The sequence below is a fragment of the Ursus arctos genome, chromosome X (assembly GCF_023065955.2).
Source record: "Ursus arctos isolate Adak ecotype North America chromosome X, UrsArc2.0, whole genome shotgun sequence".
NCBI lineage: Eukaryota > Metazoa > Chordata > Mammalia > Carnivora > Ursidae > Ursus > Ursus arctos.
Window position 1 is genome coordinate 41,455,819 of NC_079873.1, and position 23,388 is coordinate 41,479,206.

General features: G+C 43.1%; 1 protein-coding gene across 3 annotated transcripts in view; it reads left to right on the forward strand.

Moving 5' to 3' along the window:
- Nucleotides 1–23,388, forward strand: part of CLCN5 (chloride voltage-gated channel 5) — a 169,508-nt gene that overhangs the window by 129,771 nt on the left and 16,349 nt on the right. The window contains exons 1-5 of one of the 3 annotated variants that reach the window (XM_057311524.1): nt 4,328–4,643; nt 13,691–13,842; nt 16,206–16,305; nt 19,662–19,849; nt 22,612–22,734. In XM_057311524.1, the coding sequence (XP_057167507.1) occupies nt 13,735–13,842; nt 16,206–16,305; nt 19,662–19,849; nt 22,612–22,734 (519 nt within the window). In that variant the 5' untranslated portion in view covers nt 4,328–4,643; nt 13,691–13,734. Of the gene's footprint in view, nt 1–4,327; nt 4,644–6,766; nt 11,545–13,690; nt 13,843–16,205; nt 16,306–19,661; nt 19,850–22,611; nt 22,735–23,388 lie in introns of those variants that run through there. The other 2 variants (XM_057311523.1, XM_026513433.4) reach the window with 2 other exon arrangements.

A 23,388-nucleotide genomic window follows, 5' to 3' on the forward strand; every position in this document is an offset into this window, starting at 1 on the left:
TATGTATACTGTGAAGTGATTACCACAGTGGGTTTAGTTAACATCCGTCATCTCCTATAGGTAGAATCAAAAGAAAAAAAAACCTTTCTCCTTATGATGAGAACTCTGAGGATTTACTTTCTTAAAGTCCTATATATCATACAGCAGTGTTAACTGTTAGCTATAGTCCCTCATGTTGGACATTCCATCCCTAGCGCTTATTTATCTTGTACCTGAAAGTCTGTACCTTTTTGACCACCTTTCTCCAATTCTCCATCCTCCCACCCCCTGCCTCTGGCAACCATAAATCTGATTTCTTTTCTATGAGTTCATTTTTTTTTCTTTAGATTCCACGTATACGTGAGATCACACAGTATTTGTCTTTCTCTGACTTACTTCACTTAGCATAATGCCCCAGTGTCTATCTGTGCTGTCACAAATGGTAGGATTTCCTCATTTTTTTAGATAGCTGAATAATATTCCATTGTATATGTATATGCCACAGTTTCTTTATTCATTCATCATTGATGGACACTTAGGCTGTTGCCATGTCTTGGCTATTATAAATAATGCTGTGGTGAACATGAGAGTGGTGTTTTCGAGTTAGTGTTTTCATTTCCTTTGGTTACATTCCCAGACTGAGTGGAATTAGTAGATAGTAGGGTAGTGCTATTCGTAATTTTTTGAGGAACTGCCATACTGTTTTCCACAGTGGCTGTACCAGTTGACAGTTTTGAGGATTACTGGTCAGGCATTTTGTAGAATGTCCCCCAATGGAGATTTGCCCGATGCTTATCTCATGATTAGACTGGGGTTATGGGTTTTAGGGAGGAAGAGTAGAAGTAAAGTGCCATTCTCATCACATCGTATCAAGGCTATATATTGTCGATGTGACTTATGGCTGCTGATTTTAACCTTGATCTTCTGGCTGAGGTAGTGTGTGTCCGCTTTCTCCACTGTAAAGTTACTTGCTTTTCATCCTTTCCATGATGTACTCTATGGAAGGAATTCACTGCATAGCCCACACTTAAGAACTAGGGAGCTATGCCCCACCTCCTTGAGGGTAAAGTATCTACAGAAATTATTTCGAATTGGTCTGCATGGGACAGTGGTCTGTTCTCTCCCATTTATTTATTCAACTACTATTTACGTCAGTACGGACTCATTTGTTTAAACTTTGGGTTATAATCCATTTCTACTTTATTTTGTTCAAATTTTTCCAGCTTTGGCCATTTGGAGCTCTTTCAGTTTTCTGTTTCCCTTTGACACAGCCCTGTCACTGGGGGGTTTTCTTGGGCCCTTACTTTCTGGCACTACAATGTGCCATTTCTCCAAGGAGTCCTGGTACCCTTTAGTAGGGAATGGTATTAGAAATGAAGGTATGGGCAGTAGGTGTGCTCATTTCTACTGGGACGTTGTTGCTTTAGGCACTCTCAACCACTCAGTAAAAAAATATATGTGTATGTGTACTGACCTGTGTCTACATATATATCTATAGGTAGATATATTATCTATGCGTGACCATCTGTATCTACATTAAGCTAAACACGAGATCATACCCATGTCTCTGATTCTGCTCCATTGACACATGGATCATTCTAGCCTCCTCCCCTGGCTTGTTTGTAACCTCCCATTCCAGGTAGTGAGAAACTTGGCTCCCACCATCCACCATCCATTATTTAACTGTTCTCTTCCAGTGTATGTATGGTGCTTGCTTTCTTTCTTTTTAAATCTTTTTATAAAAGATTTTTTTTATTTGTGAGAGAGAGAACAGAGTGAGAGCGAGCGAGAGCGCAGAAGCTGGGGGGAGGGACCCTGAGCAGGAAGCCCAATGTGGGGCTCCATCCCAGGACCCTGGGATCATGACCTGAGCTGAAGGCAGATGCTTAACCGGCTAAGCCACCCAGGTGCCCCCATGTATGGTGCTTTCAAATCGTTAACCCTTACCTTCCATGAGAAACTACATTTTCAGCTAGAATATAGTACTTACACACAATTTTTTTTGCCTTTAGTCTTACACACTCCACTCAGTTCTAGTTTCTTGGACCAGCACCTTTTTCCTCTATACCCCCTTCCGTGAAGCTGTTTTGCAAATTTGTAATATAGATTATTCTGTCACATTCTGCATTTCATCCTGGGGTTTAAAAAAAACCTTGCATACATTAAGGTCCATTGTGCTATAAAGTTCCATGGATTTTGACAAATGCATAGCAACAGGTATCCACTATTATAGTGTCATGCAGAATAATTTCACTGCCCTAAAACAAATCCCCTGTGCTTTACCTCTTCAGCCACCTCTCTTCTGAGCCCCTGGCAACTACCAGTCTTTTTTTCATCTCCATCAATTTGCTTTTTCCAGGATGTCAGTAAATGGAATCGTACAGTCAGTAGGCTTTTCAGATTGGCTCCTTTCACCTGGCGATATTCAGTTAAGGTTCTTCCGAGTCTTTGTGTGCATTGAGCTCTCACTCCTTTTCATTACTGAATAGTATTCCATTGTCTGGATAGATGGCAGTTTGTCTGTCCATTCACCTATCTACTGATGGAGATCTTGATTTCTTCCAGCTTTTGGCAATTATGACCAAAGCTACTATAAACATCTGTGTGCAGGTTTTCGTGCAGGTGTAAGTTTTCAAGTCAGTTGGGTAGATATATCGGTGTGTAATTGCCATATTATGTGGTAAGACTATGTTTAGTTTTGTAAGAAATTGTCAAACTGTCTTCCAAAGTGGCTGTACCATTTTGTATTCCTACCAGGAATGAATGAGAGTTCCTGTTACTCCACATCTGAATGATTGGTGTTGTCAGTGTTTTAGATTTTAGCCATTCTAATAGGTAGGTAGTGGTATCTCATTTTTTAAAAAGATTTTATTTATGTATTAGAGAGAGTGTGTGAGCACGAGTGTGGGGAGGAGCTGAGGAAGAGGGAGAAGCAGACTCCCCACTGGGCAGGGAGCCTGACACGGAGTTCAATCCTAGGACCCCGGGATCAAGACCTGAGCCTAAGGCAGATGCTTAGCCGACTGAGCCACCCAGGCGCCCCTCACTGTTGTTTTAATTTGCATTTCTCTAATGACAATGATGATGAACATCTTTATGTTTGCTCTTTGCCGTCTGTGTATCTTCTTTGGTGAGGTTTAGGCCTTTTTTTTTTTTAAGATTTTATTTATTTATTTGACAGAGACAGCCAGCGAGAGAGGGAACACAAGCAGGGGGAGTGGGAGAGGAAGAAGCAGGCTTTCAGCAGAGTAGGGAGCCTGACGCAGGGCTTGATCCCACGACCCTGGGATCACGCCCTGAGCCGAAGGCAGATGCTTAATGACTGAGCCACCCAGGCGCCCCAGGTTTAGGTCTTTTGATTTTAGATCTTTCTTCTTTTCTAATATATGAACCTAATGCTATGGATTTCTCTCTAAGCACTGCTTTTGCTGCATCTGACAGATTTTGATATTGTATTTTCATTTTCATTTGCTTCAAAATAGTTTGTAATTTGTCTTGAGACTTGTTTGGCCCATGGGTTACTTAGAAATGTGTTCTTTAATTTCCAGGTAATGAGGCATTTCCCAGCTATTTTTAAAAATTGGTTTCTAGTTTAATTCCATTGTGAATTTATGGTAAAGTGGCCACACATTGGGCTGTTTAATGGATGGTGTAACCGTCTGTGCCAGAGAGCGAAAATTTTGTAGTGTCCTTGTTTTTTTTTTTTTAAGATTTTATTTATTTATTTGAGAGAGAGAAAGTGAGAGACAGCATGAGCAGAGGGGGGAGGGGCAGAGGGAGAGGGAGACGCAGACTCCCCACTGAGCAGGGAGCCCAATGATGCGATGATGCGGGATTTAGTCCCAGGACTCTGAAATCATAACCTGAGCGAAGGCAGACGCTTCACTGACTGAGCCACCCAGGTGTCTCCTGTAGCATCCTTGTTTTTGTGTCACCTCTTGATTTTGAGTTTCCTTTAAGTGCAGCTTGTTGAGAGACATTCTGTGGCTCAGTTCTTTCAGCTGCAATCCACTGTCATTACACTGGAGCCCTCTTGGCCTCGTGGTAAGGTATGTAGGAGCAGGTCATTTTATAATTTTCTGTGAAATCTCCGTGTCTGCTGGGCCTGTGTCTTATGGCTGTGACCATCACATGGTTTTGTCCAGTGGTACAGTTTTTGTTTTCCCTGCCCCATACTTCTGTTCTGACCACAGCATTCCCAATCCATTTCCTGGAAGCCCTGGCCCCTGTTGACTACACTTTTTTTCTCCTTTGGGTGAGACAAAAAGGCGGGTGGGGGTGGGGGGGGTGGGGGTGTAGAGAGGTGGGGGGTAGGGGGTTGTGTGCACCCGTGTCTGCTGGAGTGAGAGGAATGCCCTTCCCCCAGTGGGGGTAAGGCTAAGGCAAAGTATTTCCCCCTGGAACATAGGCCTTTGGTATAGAGAAAGCTCCAGGGAATTTCACAATGATTACTCTTCCCCTCCCCTGGTCAGAGCCAGGAGGGATCTTTCTCTTATCTTCACTGTGAGAACTTGGTCGGGTTCCTGGAGGTAGAGCCCACAGGCGTGCAAGCCTCAGAAGTTTCTCTCTGTCACGCAAGTCTGCACTCAGCCTCCAGCAGTTCGTCAGCGTTGCCTTTCAGGTGTCCCTGCAGCAGTTTGTGGTTCAGCTGGTCTCTACTTCAGGTGAGCAGTCTCTTTGTGTCTTTTTGGATAAACCCTTCTCTGCAGATTTGGCCATTGCGCTTTCCCCCTGCAACCCTCATTCTCAGGCAGGTCCGTGAAAAGCTCGTGACTTTTCAGTCTGTCCAGCTTTTTCTTGTAGGGGTGGGAGTGACAACTTCTAAGCTCTTCACTTGGCACAGCTGAATCTGGAAGCTCCGCATGTGTTTTTCAGTCAGTGGAACCACTTTGGTCCCCTCTTGAAGGAAAAAACAATATGTAGAGGCCCTTTGTCAGTACTATAAATCCAGAGCGGATTATTTTTAACCTTACCTTCTTCCAATTTACAGCATGGGGTAAAGGGCTGCTGTAACATTTGAGGAGTGCATGTGAGATGTTTCTGGAGTCTGTGGCTAGCAGCTACTCCACAGATCCGGTAGCCCTATTGGTAGAGCTCTGGTTAGCCGTATGCCAGAAGCATTGGGTCCCAGGTTGTTGTTATACTTTGCTCATGAGCTGAGTCTTACTTTTCTTTTCTAAGGATCAGTAGTGCCATTTTATGATCCTGCCAGAAGAGTGTTCTCAGATAACTAGGCAGTCAAAATACCATTTGGAATTTTTCAAAGCTTAAGGTCTTCTCAAGTCATTCAGCACAATATATGAGTGACCAAAAAAAAAAAAAATCATCGCCAAAATGATAGAATATCAGAGTTGGAAGGGACCTTAAAAATCATACTTGCTGATCCTCCCTCATTTTACAGACGGAGAACCTGAAAGCCACAGAGATTAAGGCAATTGCCCAAGGTGGTAAAACTAGTGATTTGTGGAGCGAGGGTTAGAATCTGTGCCTTCTCACTGCTGGACAACAGGGCCTGAGGCAAAGCCTTTCTTCCCATTGCCTTTCATTTAAAAACTTCGTAAGCCATCTTCCTCTGGGGGCTTTCCTCCTGGTGTTCTCCAAACACTGTCACCTGCTTCATTTCTAAAGACTCCGGTGGTCTGCCTCTCAGAATGAAAGTCTGCCCTTTGAAATGTCCTGTCTCTGCTCTTCTAGCTGTGCTATCATTTTTTTTTGGTCATTATTTTTCTTTTCAGAAACACCACGTAACACATAGATAGACCTCGCTATTAAAGATTCAAACAATGCACATGTATATAAAATGTGAAAGACCCCCCGCCGTACTTCCCACTCCAGAGATAACTGCTAAAAATAATTCAATGTGACTCTTTCAGTTCTTTTCCTCTCCAGTTAGCACATACACACACACTTTTTAAAACATTCTACTTAACTATTTTGTGACTTGCTTTTTTCACATGCGTTTGAGGGATTTTTCTATTTTAATTCACATCAGTCTACTTCTTCCCTTATGCTGTTCCCCCATTACTGGACTCTTCCATTGTTTCCAGGTTTTTGCTACTACTAACAGTTCTGCAGTGAATAACGTACACACATTGGTGTGCCCAGATATGTGTGTAAGAGCACTTCTTAGATTTTATATCTATAGCCTCATTATTTCTGTCCGTGACATCATGCTGTTTTCATGAGTCCAAGAAGAATCTCCTAACTGGTATTTCCTCTGCAAGTTTTTGCCCCTGCCAAAGAATAATTGCTAATCTCTTGTCCCCAGCTTCCTTCTGGAGATTAATAGAGAGAAACCAATGCAGACTTAGGACAGAAGAAGCAGAGAACCGCTGTTTCTGAAACAGTAATTACAAGTTACTACACAGGACTGTGCTAGGCAGGAGGTTTCCCAACCCTGGGGTATGTTATGTGCATTTTAGGGCAGCGTCTCCCCACCCATGACATTCCCCAGTCCCTTTGTCAATCCCATAAATGTGTAAATTTGAGAAGAAAGGAATGAAGAGCAAGTAATGGAGCTGAGGGATGTTTTGCTTTCGTGGACAGCCCCCTCAGCCACTTTGTCAAATCTAGACCCCCTACTTCCAGTTCTCCATTGATTTTTGTGGCATTCTAGTCCAGTGGGAGCCTGCTGACACCAAGCCATAAACCCACATGCCATTTCTCCCACATTTGGTAACTCTGGTAGTTAGCACCCTGGCTCCAGTGGTAATGAAAGTGGGTTGGGTTGGGTTGGGTTGGGAACTTCTAGATTAGAGCAGATGCTGGGAGTAGGAGGCATAAAAGTCACACCCCCACGCAAATGTCTACAACCCAGTGGGGAGAGAGCTGTATCCATTGGGAAATGGGGAGTCCAAAGGTGGTCTTAGAATCTAGATTTCTCCTTGTCTCCAGAGTCTTTTCCCTAGCCCTAACATGCCTCATCTTCCTGTATACTTCTCAGAATCTTCAAACTTCACTTAGTAGATTTGTTGCTGTTTTTACAGTCCCATTACCCTCATCTCTCACCACCTCTTATTTTCTAATATATATTTTTAAAGATTTTATTTATTTGTCAGAGAGAGAGAGAGCGCACAAGCTGGGGGAGCAGCAGGCAGAGAGAGAAAGACGCTTCCCCTGAGCAAGGAGCCCAATGCGAGACTCGATCCCAGGACTCTGGGATCATGACCTGAGCGGAAGGCAGACACTTCACTGACAGAGCCACCCAGGCCCCCCTCATCATGACCTCTTATTTTGTCTAGCTTTCAGCAGAGTTGGGATAGAGAGCTTCCTCTTTGTTGTCCTTCCTGCCTCTTAGACAACTTCAAGTTTTAACCTCCTGTGAACGGAAACCAAAGCAGTCAATCCTGAAATGAAACGTATGCAAACCAACACAGGCACTGACCAGTCAGACTGGATGTCACACGTAGCACTAGGCAGTGTCCTGGGGCCTCCTCATGTTCCAGCTGCTGAAGCATGGGAACGTTCAGGAGCTTTCTAGGGGATGGTTGGCGGGGAAGAGTCCTCAGGAAAAAGTAGTTATTTATCTATAGCTCTAGAGGTATTTCAGTATTTATCAACCAGTGTGGCTGTACAGATGGGTATCAGTGGAAAGTCTCCTTGAGTACTGTCCCAGGGGCCAAACTAAGTGTATTAAAGCATGACATGGTCCTGTGATACTCTCCAGGGCTTAGATGGGAGAGCTACTCCAGCCCCTGGGTCTGGGTAAGCAGGAAAGCAAACTAGAAGTGAAATGGAGGCACAAGTTGATAGAAAGGTGCTAAAAGTATTGATTAATTATTGGGGCTTTAACTGTAATGCAGTCTCAGACCTAGGGATGAATGGAATGCGGAAGGGTTCATAACTTTCTGGGAGATCTAGGATGGATGAGCCAATGAAAGAAGGGAAGGGGCTGCAGGTATGGAAGTGAGAAATGGCATACTATAGACTCTTAGTACATGCCGTTGAATGAGGGTAAAATTTAAATAACCACATGAATATCTGCTGACGTATGCTAGGTAGAGTGTTGAATTTTTTGTAGGTGTCATTTCAGCCTTGCAAACATACAATATATCACTGTAAAAACTGAAATACATTTTAAAAAATGGGACATTTTTCGGGTCCTGTGATACATACCAAGAGCCCTGCCCCATTTCTCTGACCGTTTCTTTCTTGTGGCTGCTGCCAATGAGTGAGCCCTCCGGCAGCTGCCGTATTACTAAAGCAGTATTTCAGGGTCTGTGCACGAGGGTTCTTTCTATCCTTTTTCCCCTTGTGGTTTTGTTAGTGTTTAACTAGTTCACTTAATCAGTTACTGTTCAGCCCCCCAGGTAAATTTCTAGTGGCATATTGGTTAGGGATTGAAATAAACATGACTCTCAAATTGGAATTTCTTTTCTTGTATTTTATGGGGTTGTCTAGTTTCAAGCGTCATGTGATTTTTAGGAAAAAAAAATTAGAACGTAGTTTCCATAAAAGGAAAGGAGCTAAATGCATTCATTTATATGCCTCCTCATTCAAGCAGTATGTTTCTAAAGACCCATTGTTAAGTTTTTAGACCTAAGTGTAACCTACCAGAAAAGTTGTTTAAATGTTGACTTTTTTTCTGACCACTTTTCTGGACGTTTTTTCCCAGGCTCAAGTGGTGCAAATTACCCTTTAGGGGCTTTTAAAAAATTATTTAAATTGAGATCGAATTGTACTTTAACTTGAATCATTTTCCTACTAGAGTATTAAATTGTTTTATATGTAACTTAGAGCACACTGTGCCTTCAAAACTTACTTGGGTTAAGTTTTACCTTTTTTTGGTATGGAAGCAAAAAATCTAGACTTAAGTGCCTCAATATGACATTTAGGGTCCTTGTTTAATTTTATTCTTTCTTCCTCAGCAGAGAATTTACACACCAGAAGCTTAACTCTTAATACACTGTTTTTTGAAAAGCCCTTTTGCATTTTGTGACTTTCTTTGTACCTCAGTAGTTGGTCCCGAATGGGCTAATCTCTGCTGCCATTCTTGACAACTAAGTTTTATAAATTTACCATTTCTTTCTAGTAAGTTAAAAAAAAATGCTAAGAAAAGAAACCAGCCGGATATGGGGTATGACCCGCAGTTTAAGCTATTTGTCATCCAGTTAGATACAGGTACGTCCGTGAAAGAGTGGAAACAATTCAATCCCTCTTGCTGATGAAACTGAAAATGGTTGTAATATTATTGTTGTCATTATCATTATGCACTTTTAAGTATTTTATTTGTCCTAGTCTAAAAATTATGATGGATATTTAAAAATTCCGGGTCTACACTTGTGCCAAATGTCCATTAAGTGGCCTTCCTCTGCTGAAAGATTTAAAAACAATATAACACTGTATGTTAACTACACTGAAATTAAAATTTAAAAAAACAACATTGTTATAGGAGCCACTGACATTTTAGAAATCAGAAGGTGATCTGATCACATCTGTGTTCCAGAAGCATTACTCTGCTTGTCCCCAAATGTTAACTATACTATTGGGTTTTAATCATAGGCTGCATTACAAATTGATAAGCATTTCTTGGTCTTACTTTCACAATAATATCAATTGACCTATGCCTGGCAGTCTGTATCAGAACATATGCTAGAGATTATAAATTTGGCAGAAAAGGGAATTGTTAATTAAATTAAATCTCATTTTGGTATAAGGACTGCATCATAGCTACTAGACCTAGTTTTCAAAAGAAATAAATTTACGTGGAATAATAAAGTCCCTCCTCTAGAAGCACTGCTGTAACATTTGAAACATACATGAACTTACATGAGCAGTTATTATAACACGGTACCAGTCCTACAATTCAGTCACCGTACATTGAAGAACTATACATTTTATAAATACCCAAACATACAGTATCTTGAAGTGTAAGGTCATCTAGGGAGATAACGTAAATCTTATTAGATACTGTAAGTGAATTCCACGGTTACCTTCAGAAACTACAGGTAGGACCCTATTTAATACAGAATGACTTCGAAGGAGGCTTATGAGTCTGGGCATGTTATTCTCTTTGAGTAAGATAGACACCCTTTTCTAAAAGCACAGTTGCATAGCACCGTCACCCACAAATTACTTTCGCAGTTCATTTTGATTCTTCTCATTAACGCTAGTTGAGTTCATCAAGAGACTGAGATGTTATGATAATGATGGACCAGACCCAAAGCGCACAGGCTTCACAAAGTCCCTCGCATTTCATAAGGCTTTGTTGTATTAACATTTCAGGATGCATCGGGCCCTAAGATGTGATGAGAGGGATCACAACATTTCAGAGCCCTACATTTAGGTCTGATTATTGGAGCACACTGACTGGATTAATGTTTAACAGCAGCTGTCCTGCGGATTCACTGAGGAAGTTGAGAGATGGCTATTTCATTCTCCTTTACTCTACTGGCCTTATTGCCCCGTTAATTAAGACCTGCTGAAGAATAGCCTTAGGAATAGGGCCTGGGAGGGGAGAGCCTTTTAAATAATGCAAATGTAATAGCGAATTTATTTTCACAGCTGAAATAGCTAGTTTTACCCAGTGTGGATTAGTGAGATCAGATTTGATGTTGCTTTCTGGGTAGAGAACTAATGCTAAGAAACAACTCATTTTCTTGACTGTAATCTGAGCTTTTAAGTTACTAGGTGCTGTTAAAGAGCTGAGCTTGTTTGGTAAGTTCACGTGCAGTTCTGTTTTCATAGTTTTCTCTAACTATGATGTATACACACTAAGACATAGAACATATGCGTCCAGTTTAAAGAATGATTATCACATGGACACTCAGGTAACTAGGGCTCAGATCAAGACAAATTACCAGCATTCCGGGAGCCCCACCCTCACCACATGCTCCATCCGGAAGGCGACCCCCCTCTCTCCTCTGGGGAGCTACCGCCTTTACTTTTCTCACTTTCTGGCTTCTCTTTGTAATGTGGCAGCTTACATTTGCACCCTAAAATGACGTAATTTAGGTTTGCCTGGTTTCGAACTTTCGCGGATAGAGGTGCGTCATGTGCCCCCGTGTCTGGCATCTTTCACTCAGCGTCACCTGTCTGAGATTTTCTCCATGATTTTGCTCTCCAGGGCATTTTCTTTAAAAAGCCTTTTCTGTACTTGCCCCTCTCCCTTTTTTACTTAGGATCCCTGTAACTCTTCTAAATGCTCTCAGATACTCCTACTTTGCCTCCTTGGATTTTCTGCTAACTAAGGTCTAAAGGCTGAAACTTGTCTGGACCCCAGTTTTGTGAGCTGACCTGGCCGCGCCAGTTTAATGGCATTCGTTTAGCTGAGACTACATCTTTAAGGCGTCTGTGCTCGGTTAAAAATCTTCCTTTCTCCAAGGCTGGTCCAAGGGTCTGGTCACGTGACTCCACCAGTGACATCACATTCTGACCGCCGGGGAACACTGGTGGTGCTTTAGGTGGCATTTGTTCCTGCGAAAGGCAGAGAACGCAGCAAGTGCCCTTCTAAAGCAGTGCTTCCCGGGGCCCCTTCTGTAAAGGCTCCGCAACCTAAATGACCAAATGCAGGCTGCCAAGGTTATTTCTTCCTTGAGGCAGAAAAAAAGAAAGCTGTGATTGAAGGTAAGCAGACTTGAGCCCAGCCCAGGACCGAAGTGTGACCCCAGGGAGAAGGGGATCTGGAGAATCACAAGCAGTCTGTTGTCGGCTTCTAATCACTGCCTGCTCTTTTCAGAGCTGCCTGACAATTTGCGTTTCTAACAGGAGACTATCTACAAAGAAGGATGATGCAGTGCTCATGTTACCTAGTGATGTAACAGGATTCTTTCTTTCCTGTTAGGAAGCTGTTGCAGATCTTCATTGGGTCTTAATGTCCTTAGAGCTGGGGACCTCCTTTGATATATAGTGTAACCTTAGATAGCAGCTATTGGGTGCTTTTAAAAATCAGTTTCACAAAATCCTCTCTGAATTTCTCCTGAAAGGAGAGACCTTAAATCAGAGCAAATTCATTTGGAGCATTAACCTGCTTTAAAAAGTAAATTTCTGGTAGTTTGGGGTCCTCTGTTCTTGTCAGCATTTGTCTCGAGAATTTAAACAGCTTGTTTTTCTTTTCTTTTCTTTTTTTGCCCCTCTCACCATACTTTATTTTCTCTCTGCCCTCCTTTCCTAGCTGGCTGTTTCCCTCCAAGCTCTCAAACACACAGCATTAATCTTTATCAGTATGCCACTGACACGATAGGAAATGCTGGGCTGGTGATTCAGCAGCCAACCATTTTACAGCCAGGTAGGCTTGAAGATATGGAAAGGACTTTGGTTAGGGGTTTTAAGATTAACTTGTTCCCCTCCTCCACTCCAGCCCCACCCCCCACTCTCAATAGGATTTGGATTCTGCAGGGCGTTTCTTTTTAAATGTGTGTGTTGCTGGTGAAAGGTAAGGCCAATGAGGTATTTGGAAGACTGACAGTTTGTAAATCAGGCGCAGCTTGGGGGTTAATTCCCACTTCCCCTACGAAAGTGCTGAAGTTGTCTGTAGGAGTTGAGAGTGAAGATGGGGACGCGGATGGGGGGACCTGAGTGTCAGCTCAGGCCCACTTTGGCCTTCTCTGCAGAGGGATTCATCACCAAACAGTCTGGATAAAGCTTTGTCCCTGCCAAGGTTGACGCTGCAAATGGAAGCTTTGGCTGGTTGGGTTCATTGATAGCATTACTCTGCATTTTTCCTCAGTGCGCATTTGCATAAATTCCTGAATACTGTTCTACATTTTGTGTTTAATAGAGAAATACTGTTTCACCAGAGGGTGGTGGAAATATTTGGAACAAGTTTGTCAAGCAGTACTAAGTAACTTTGTGTGTGTACAGCTCCTGAGTTTGAATACTTCTTTCTCATCCCCATTGTTTCGGCAAATAAACTTTGATTCCGCTGATATTTATTGAACATCTTGGATATGTGTTAGACACGAGAAGGCAAGGATGACTCACATAGAGGGCTGCCCTCAAAGAGCTTCCGGTCTAGAAAGGAAGACAAAACATTTGCCTAAGTGGTTGTAATAGAAGCGCTGAAAGCAAAGCAGATAAAGGACTGCGGTTGGGCAAGTGGGTATGTTGCTTCCATTGAAGGATCAGGGAGGGACATTCCATCGCCAAGCCGCGCACTGGTCTTTGAATCTCTACTTGTCAGTCTTAGACCGTTCTGACATACTCAGTAAAAGTTTCTACAAGCCCATTACATCAGGGATCAAAGTCTTCCACCTATTGAAGGGAAATATGTACATTCCAGCCAGCTTAACTCGTGAAGAGGCTGACATGCTTTCTTTGGAGTTCCCACTCAGGCAAAAGCCACCTCCCAGAATTGAATCACTGCCTTACACATGCAAAATGGTTTCTGATGTGGTATGTCTGCAAAGACCTTTGGCCCTTTGTCTCCCTTCCGTAAAAGAAACTGGAATACCTCAGCTGCTCCGTGCTCCCGCATTTTGTTTCATAAATCCTTTCCCAGTACACTTCAACTCCTGTCATTTCTCCCTTTGTTCTGTCCTGCTCCTCTGTCCCTTTCCATTTATACTGCCTTAAGGCCCTCGTCGTTTTGTGCCTAGACCACAGAAACCTCTAAATGTGATGGACGTTCCCATCAATGATTATATTGCTTTAACAGCACACCCTACCTGTAATCATCCCGTGCTTTAAGGACTCACCTTTTGGTACTCGGCAGGGAGGCATTAAGATGTCCGGAGTGTCTGAGGTCCTAATGTCTGTTTCCTGTTCAATGCAGAGGACAAGTCATACAATGGTGGAGGAATAGGGTCTTCAAATAGGATGATGGACTTCTTGGAGGAGCCAATCCCTGGTGTGGGGACCTATGATGATTTCAACACAATTGACTGGGTGAGGGAGAAGTCTCGAGACCGGGATAGGCACCGAGAGGTAAGAATGAAGATGGTACACGAGTTAAGCGTCAGGAAGCATGAGGGAAAGAGGTTGTAGATCCGTATTCTTGATATGTATGCTTTCCTTCAGCCCAGGACGTGGCTGAATCTGCTGCCTACTGGCAACGTAGGGTTTTATTTTTTAACTTATTTATTTATTTAACTTAACTTTTATTTTTAGGGCACCTTGTGTATGATTTTAAGAAGAATTTCTATTTGAGGGTGACTTATCTTCCTATAGTGAGTAGTTGGAAAGGATCCCCGCTGCCCTGACGTGGGTGTAAGTGCCTGTGCAAAGAGGTGAAAACAAACTTGGTGGAGGGGACTGAAGTACATTTCAGAGATCTTCTTCCTCCATCTCATTTCCCTTTTATGGTTTTCCCTGACACAGGATTTTTAGAACTAAGAAAAGAAAGGGGGCTTCTTTCAAAGGAATAAAAGAAAAAAAGTCTGAGAGCCCTGGTGTTTACTGAAGCCTACGGGATAAAGTCCTTGTGATTATGGCTCTTGTACAACCATAAAAGAAAATGCACGCATTGGACTCAAACCCGCAAGACCAATCAAATTCAAATTAAGGACATTAATTTAACGTGACAGGTGATAAGATGGCGCTCATGGCTCTGGCACAGATTCCTTTGAATTTGGTGAGAGAATTTCCTCACTTTTCTCTTTCCAGAGCCCCATGAAAACCTCTTAAAGCTTGTCTGCCAAGGTCTTTTGCCTTTAACTTGTTGCTGTGTATCATTTAAATCAGGGAAGCACGGTTTCTAGCTCCTCTCAGGGCCCCACGGAGAGGTCCTTAGAAAGGGAGGGCCCTAGCCCCAGTGATCCAAATTCAGCGGGAGATGCTCTGGTGAGACATTTCTTCAGCCAACCTTAGGTGTGGTTATTTTTTCTTTCTTACTATTTCTGCTCTGAGTCCAAATTTAAAATGTGGATTTTAAGTTGGTCCCACTCTCTCCCGAGTTCATGATTTCCTTCTCTCAGAGCCAGGCAAGTCTCCTGGGCAGTCAGGGGCAGATCGCTTTGTATTCTTAAGCCATTCCCATCTCCTGACTGGTTTTCTTATGATCACCTGAGCCTAGCGGTCAGGTTGTCCCTGGTAGGGGGTTGGAGAAATTCCCGTGTAATCCTTGGATTTGTGATCATGTCACATGAGTTTTCTATCCTAACTGAAATAGGGGATCTCTACAAAAACAGCCTGTTTTTTCATAAGGTTGCTGCTATTTGGGAACACGCACACATATTCTATCATATCAGTCATCAGGCAAGCTTTAGAATTTCTGCCATCTGTAATTCGGAGTTCAGTTTGTCATCAGTTGCGTATTCAGCATGTTATTTACATTGTGAAAGTCACCTGGGATATGACAGGGGCGTATTTCCCACTAGCTGAGAATGGTTGCATCCGAGACACATTATGCCAATTAATAATAATTCAAAATCAATTAGAATGTGTTTATCAAGTGTTCAAAAGGGACCTCTTTTGCGTTAACTGTTCATCATCAGACTGGAAACACTGTCGCAGGAAAGCGTCACCTCATCTACTTTCAACACTAAAACTGGAAACTTAAAGTCACAGGTCGAAATGAATTTTTAAAATGCTTTTAAAATGTTTATAATAATTTATCATTATTTGTGATAGCGCTATAGATGAAGATGGGGTAATGAAGTCGCAGTTTCAAGGATAAGAAATAGAGGTGCAGAGAAGGGGGAAGTGCCCGTGGCAAAGCTGTCAGAATGCTTGGTTTTGAAATGTGGGCACCAAAGGGTTAAATGGACGGGGCTAGGGCCTAAAAGGTAGACTTCTCTGCACCTCTCGATCAGCCTCACATATTCCCAGCAGGTTTTTGAAAATAAAGAGACACATCCCTGATACCATTTAGTATCTGCGACCAGTGCAGGAAGCAAGTCTTGGAACTTGCCTGACCTGGAGCACAGCCCTGGATAGGAAACCTCACGTTGTACTTTCACCACTCTAATAAGCCCGTGTTTGTTGATTGGAAAAACCTTCAACCGGTTTGCTGTGAGTCAAGAGACCATCCTTAGAATATCAGATGATTAGGGCAGACAGAGACAGATTGAGGTGATACAGAATTAGCAGCTGAATGGGGGAACCCCTGACTAAGGTACTTGGAGCCATTGCGATACTGCAGATAAAGCGGGGATTCAGTAAGACAGGCTTCAGTAAACCTCCCAAGTCCCGATAAGGTTGGGTCAGCCCAAGATTATTTGAGAAGTAACCCCAGATTGGTCCCTATGCCTAATGAACAGATTTGTCTTTGTGTTTCTTTACTGTGCATTTTAAGGTGAAAAAGCAAGTGTGTGTGTAGAGTGTACCAATTTTTTCTCATGTCTCCCTAGATTACCAATAAAAGCAAAGAGTCAACATGGGCCTTAATTCACAGCGTGAGTGATGCTTTTTCTGGCTGGTTGTTGATGCTACTTATTGGGCTCTTATCAGGTATGGGAAACTATGTTTGTTTTCTAAACAAATCTCCTAAAATTGTGGTGTGCCCTTCCCCCCAAGTCATGAACTGAGTTGAGTGCTGTGCTTTACTGTTTTCCTGCATGAAATAAATTGCTGGTGGACATTGAGGAAGCTCAGTGTTCCCATCTGTACAGGGATACTAATACTTGCATCCCCTTCCTTAAATAAATGCGGTTAAATGGGAAAATTATCTAAATGCATTTGTATGCTATAAAATACTGTATCCATTTTAAGGCGCTATTAGCACTGCCTTCTAGTGATTGCCTTGAGGGAGAGTCCTTCTAATAGAGACAATCAAGGTTTTGTTGTTGTTGTTGTTGTTAAAGATTTTATTTATTTGAGAGAAAGAGAGAGGAAGCACGAGCAGGGGAGGGGCAGAAGGAGAAGCAGACTCCCCGCTGAGTAGGGAGCCCAACGTGGTGCTTAATCCCAGGACCCAGGGATCATGACCCAAGCTGAAGGCAGATGCTTAACTGACTGAGGCACCCAGGCGCCCTGAGACAATCAGTTTTTTTTTTTTTAAACACAGCTACATGGGGTCTACAAGAGGAGATAGAGAACTTCCTGGGAGCTTTTTGTAGCTATTTCTTAAACATCTGCTGTCTCATTTGGTGGTGAAGAGCATGATAGAAGATATGGCGCATATACCTTCAAGAAACTTACAATCTCATTCTTTCATGCTGGCCGACGAGTGGGATGGTACTACCTTTTCCTGTCATCTCCGTCAACCTCGTGAGCCACTCCAAATAATGCAGTCTAACTAGGAGTAGTGCACTTGCTATGGCCATACAGCTTTAAAGCAAGCTCCCAAGCAGGCTTCCCCTCCTACCGGGGAAGCAGAAAGCCGAGAATACCTGGCAGAGATGCTAAGGGTTGTATCCTTATGGCATTAAAAGATGGGCCTAGGAAGATCTGGAATATTGAGCTGAAACAGAAGTTAGGGGGACCTGGAGGTAGGCGGGATAAAATGTCCGTTAGCATGGGCTCTCCTTTGCGGCTCCTGGGACTTGAATCCCAGCCCCACCACTTGCTAGTTTTGTGACTTTTGGCAAGTTTCTTAAGCCTTGGGAGCTCTAGTTTGCTGGTCTGTAAAATGGGGCTCGTAAGAGTATGTGTAGTCCATGTTTGCTGTGAGGACAGGATAGTAGGTAGATGAGATTTAGTGCGGGCAGTGCTCAGTGCGGCGCCCACAGATATTAACAACACCGTTGCTGCTGTCACCTAAGAAGATGTACGAGCCACGGGGCATAAGATGATTGCGACAAGTAAAGGCTCAGCCTTTATTTGGGTTTTCAAAGGTTATCTAGGGAAGGGTTCAGCAATGTTTTTTGGTAAAGGGCCAGATGGTGAATATTTTAGGATTTGTGGCCCAGATGCTCTCTGTAGGGTGAAAGCAGCTGTAGACAACAGGTAAAGACAGGAGCGTGGCTGAGACCAAGCAAAGCTTTATTTACAAGCATAGAGGCAGATTTGACCCCTGGGCCGTAGTTTGCCAACCCGTGGTCTAGGGTGTTAATGCTACTCCTTTTGGCTTGCACGGGAGAGAGAACATGGTCTGGCCAGTTTCGAGTTGGCTAATGATAGAGCCAGTGGTCTGTAATGCTAAGTATTGCAGAGAGGCCGAAGGGAAGGAAGAGGGCTGAGAAAAGATTACATAGTTTAGCAGTTAGTAGGATACCAGTGACCCTGGAAAACTATCTCATAAATATTAGAGGAGTCGGATTTCAAGGGGAAGCAACCAGTGTAGAAGTTTGGGAGCTATTTGGTGGCCATCAGAAGGAGAGAAGGGACAGAAGCTTGGGATGGCCGCAAGGACAGGGGAAAGCATTTTTTTTCTAAAGGCGGTAAGGGAAACCTGATAAAATTTGTAACTAGGGAAGAAGGAGCCCAATGGGAGAAAGAAGGAGAAATAGCAGGGAAAGGTAGGATAGGATTTGAGGATGCCGGCATTAGGTATAATAAGACAGGCTCACATGAAACAACCAGAGAACAAGCCAAACTCTGTTAACACATGTTAATTTTCTGCATCTGGGCAATAGGTGCAGTAAGAGTTAGAAGGCGGAGAAGGCGGAAAAGGTGGAGAAGGCGGGCGTGGCTGAGAGGAGGTGTCAAACAAGGTGTTAGATTTGACTAGGTTATTCAAGTATGTAAATAACCTCTGTTAACACTTTTAGCACCTACCCAAACATACACATGACATGGCCTCCAGCCTGTTGGAATGTAGGCGTAGTATCCTCAACTTTTTAATGTATTTCTTGTCACTAGGTGGCCAGTGAATATTTTTCTTTCCCTCCTACACACAGGGCATTTTGTTTTTAAGCATCGCAGAGCAACAATAGAAGCAGTGTGTCTGAATGCAGGAACAGTCTGGGAATTCAGGGGCTGTGAATTTTATGATGTCTTTGCTATTTCCCTAAAGCATGATTCTAGACCATTTCATTTCTTTATGCCAGAGTTTCTTCATCTGGACGACAGAAATGATGAGAAGGCCAGAATCGAAAGGACTCTAACGATCTTAACCAGTCTATTAGCCATAGCACATAATTCCCCATTCACTATTCATTTTCTCATACTTGCCTTTGGTGGATGTTCTACCGATAATATTGTTTGCTCCTTTTTCACTAAGAAAACTTGAAGACGTTCACGTCCGAGGCTCAGGAGGCTTCTACATGTCTGTAGCTTCATGTAACTTTCCATGTGCGTCACACTTCGTGCTTTTTCAAATTCATTTCCCTCAGCCTCGAATGCCTTCCTGCCATGGCACAGGTTCCCTCGCCCATGGAGCAAGATCGATCGCTAACAAGGCTGAGCTCTCCTCTCTGTAGGCTTCGTCAGCTCCCTTCCACAGCCATCTCAAACAAAGGTCATATAAGAGTCTTCAAGGCAGGCAGTTCACATCTTCTCAGTCTAATGTAAATAGTGAGAATAAGATGATCTTTAAAAAACTTCACTGTCTTCGGGGATTGGTATCCATCACCTGTGAGGCAAAGCGAGTCTTGGCCACATACGTCAGCTAAAAGGCAAATCCACGCACCTCTTGCTCCCACCCAATCACTTCGCCCTCCCCCAAGCTCCCCCTGTGTAGAAATTCTACAGACATGGTGTTCAATGCAGACAATGTTTTGTGGGGTTTTTTTTAACCCCCTCTTGAAAAGGCATCTGATGACAGGCAAAATCTATTGGAGGTGATAGGTGGAAATCAAGCAGACAGACCATCAGAAAGAGGTTGCAGGGGGAGCCGGAAAGTTTATGGCTTGTCCTGTATTTTGCTCTCTTTTCCCTCGTTTTCTCTGACAACTTTGGCCTTCCCTTCCCTCACCTCAAATCAGGTTCCTTAGCTGGCTTGATAGATATCTCTGCTCATTGGATGACAGACTTAAAAGAAGGCATATGCACTGAGGGATTCTGGTTTAACCATGAGCACTGTTGCTGGAACTCTGACCACGTCACTTTCGAAGACAGAGACAAATGCCCAGAGTGGAACAGCTGGTCCCAGCTTATCATCAGCACGGATGAGGTAACGTGTTGTGAAGATTTCCAAACCTCTGACTGTTATTCTTACACTGACTGAATTTCTTATACTGTACTCATGGCACTGTGGAATGCATCCCTATTTTCCTCTTCATGGAAAGGGGAACCAGTGCCAGCTGCCTTTGTGGTTTAAGTGTGGCCCTATTTCCCTTGATCCTGCCACGTGGAATCCTTTGATGCTTACACAGTGACTTAACGTTTTTGCTTGTTGTAAACAGTCCTGGTGTTTCTCCTTAGCTGTTAGTACGCAGTGTGATTGAATCTGTCTTTCTCTAATAGTTTCAGTAAAAATGTCAGAACCAGCCAACAGGAACGCTATAATTTCTAACAAAGTCGGAGTGGGTTAAAAATGTGTCTGTTGTATACACTTCAAAAGTAATTTTCCCCTGAGCATTGCATTAGGACATTAAAATAAATTAGGATACATTCCATATGAAAATAACAGAAACGCAGGAATAAAATTGCCCATAGCCTTCTTTGGAGATTAAATCAGTATTTCCATTTGTCCTTGTCTCCTAGCCGATATTTTTCAATGTAAAAGTAACTTTGTTTTTCAGTTCCTTCCCTTTCTATTACTGCTCGGGCTGTTTGTTAGATCTCTCCCACTAAAAACAAAAACACACAAGACAGAATAAAACAACTCTCACTTCCCAATTCCACTGTGGCTTCCACCAACCCAGACAGGTACCATCTCAGCTCACTGCTCATTTATTCTGTTTGACTGAGACAAGGCTAGGATATGTATTTATACATTTAAAATGCACGTTTATTCCTGCTTTGGTCCACAGACAATTTGAAATGGGATGTGTGCATGTGCGCATACATACACACACATACACACACACAGTCAAGGGAAAAGAAGGCTAGGAAAATAATAAAGTCAGAGATGAGAGTGTTTATGTACATGAGTGGCTGTACACATAGGCTCCGGGAGAGAGCTCAGTAAAAGGGTTAGATACATACCATATGTGTGAGAGGGTTTAGATCTCTTCTTCTCAAACTGGGCTAAGGTCGGCGTGCCAGTGAGTGCGTGAAACCACAAGATAAATGCTATGTGCCTTCTCAGAAAATCAGGGCTTTTTTCTGAATATTTTTTTCTAAAATTACATTGAATTACAAAGGGATGCAAAATTCCCATGTTTATTAAGATAAAACAGTCTCTGTTTCAGCTCTGCTCCTGAGTATCCTACCCCCTTCCCTCTCTCCTAGAGTAGGAGTACTTGGGTAGAAACGTTTGAGAAGCCCTGGAATTTAGGGTGAGTGTGTGTGTGTGTGTGTGTGTGTGTGTGTGTGTTTGTGTGCGTGCGCACGTGCGTGCGCATGCGTCCGTGTGTGTGTGTGTGTGCGTGTATGTAGTTCTCCGCAATTTTGTCACACGTGTAGATTTGCGTAATCACCACCACAGTGAAGATCTAGAACTATGGTTCTATCCCCGCAAGGCTCCCCCATGCTGCCCCGTCATAGCTTTGTGTGTGTTTAAGTATTCCAACTAGAACTTTCAAACTGGAGCTTGACATTTGCTCAAGTGACAGATTTCTCTGGCTGTCTTTTTTTTTAATGAATGAAATCGCTGCCAGGACAGAGTCTTCTAGATTCTGAGAGTTCTCCTGCCAAGAACTTAGCCTCCAGGTTTCTGCCTCTAGCCGCTTTTAGCTCCTTGCCCCTTTCCACTCCCTCTCTCTCTTTGTTTCCCCCCTCTGGAGTCTTCTTCCTCCCTAGCTACATTTGAAAGGCCAAGAGAGAGCAATTATCTATTTCTCTGAGTGACTAAGATAATGGAAAACTTGTGTCAAAGCTATAACTCAGGAAAAAAAAATCCTGAGCAGTTTGGCTCTCTTTTGTCTAGGTCAGTAAATTATTTTAATAATGTTTTATGTTTTAAGAAGTCATAAGTGCAGTGAGTTTTGTGTTTCATGTAATTCAAGTGCGTTTCAACTTCTATTTTTATCAGTAAGCATAATCTCCTAATGTTCAAAATAGCTTTTTTTTTTTTTTTTCGTAAGATGTAACTATTTGCCAGCCCTTTATGTTGGTAACTCCTTACTAGTGGTCAAAATTAGATTTATTTTCTGGCAGACTTCATTATCATAGGACAGTCTCAAAAGTATGTTCTCTCCATTTTAAAAAGAGCTGTTGCTGTTTTATTCTTTGGGAGGGCCGGCATCTCACTGGTTCTGTTTTATGGTCAGAGCCTGAAACTTTCTACTCGCATATACTTGTTGCTGAGTCTGTGATAGCAAAATTCTCTCAAAAGATGTGGTGGCTCTCTTAACTGTGTATTTTAAGAAAAACGCTCAGGAATTTTTGACAGTATAACCTCTGGTGAGAATTTGACACCAAGCTAGGTAGAGCTGGTCTTCACTTCAAATGTGTAGCCACGATTCAGCTGTTCTAAGAAAAGAGCTTTCAAGACTCTTAATAAAATCGACCTAAAATCAGATCTGTTTGACCACAAAACCTGCTGGAGGTCTCATATTGAACGTGAGTTTGCTTAGGGTTTTGTTTGTTCTTCGTTCTTGTCCATCCTTAGAAGCTCGCATCAGTTTCCTTTGGGTGTAGCGAAGCCTCTCATGTTCAGTACCCGGTGGGCCAACATTGTTTCAGGGGTTACCTTGCTGACAATCCTGGAAGGGATGTTTTGAGCACTGTGATACTGGTCTTTTTCTTTCTGAGCCCCTGTCCCGGAATCCTGTTACTCAGAAGGCTGCCTGGGCTAAAACAAGCTTCTTTCTTTTTCCCCTGTTCCAGGGAGCCTTTGCCTACATAGTCAATTATTTCATGTATGTCCTCTGGGCGCTCCTGTTTGCCTTCCTCGCTGTGTCTCTTGTCAAAGTGTTTGCGCCTTATGCCTGTGGCTCCGGAATTCCTGAGGTGAGTTTCTCGAACAGTTTATAAATGGTTAACAATAGTGACTCCTTCCCGGTTAAAAGCCTTTAATAGGTATTCCAGCTTCTCCGGCGATTTGAATATGAAACAGGATCAGACCCTGAGGAAATCTGGAGCCCCTCTGGGTCATCCCTCAAGTCTCCCAGCCTGGGCCACATGGACATGAAAGGGGGTTGATTCCTAGCACCCTTGTGGGTTCCTGGAGAATCAGGCCCCTTGATGACCAACCCCTGCTCCCTACCCAAGGAGATCAAGGGTTGATCCCAAGATTCTGGCCTGAAAAAGTAGTGGCACTCTCAACTTTGTTCGAGCAGGAGACTAAAACTCTTTTTGCTTTGTTTCCTACAGTATGATTCGGGCTAGAAGGAGGGTGGCTGAAATCCTGTTTCTAACTACTTTTGGCTTAGATTGCTTGACAGTGACTGAAACCACTGAGATTTGAGGTTACCCAGACGACCTTGACCCTCTCTATTTCCTGACCAAGTCGTAGTTACAAATTTCTTTGGCAGAGAATCAAGGCTCTACTGGCCTGTAAGGATGTAAGTAGGGAAAACACACTCCCACTCTGCCTCCCCTCCTTCTCCACACACACTCTCATGCTTGCAGTACTCCCTTGCCCAGCCAGTGCATGGCCCCCCC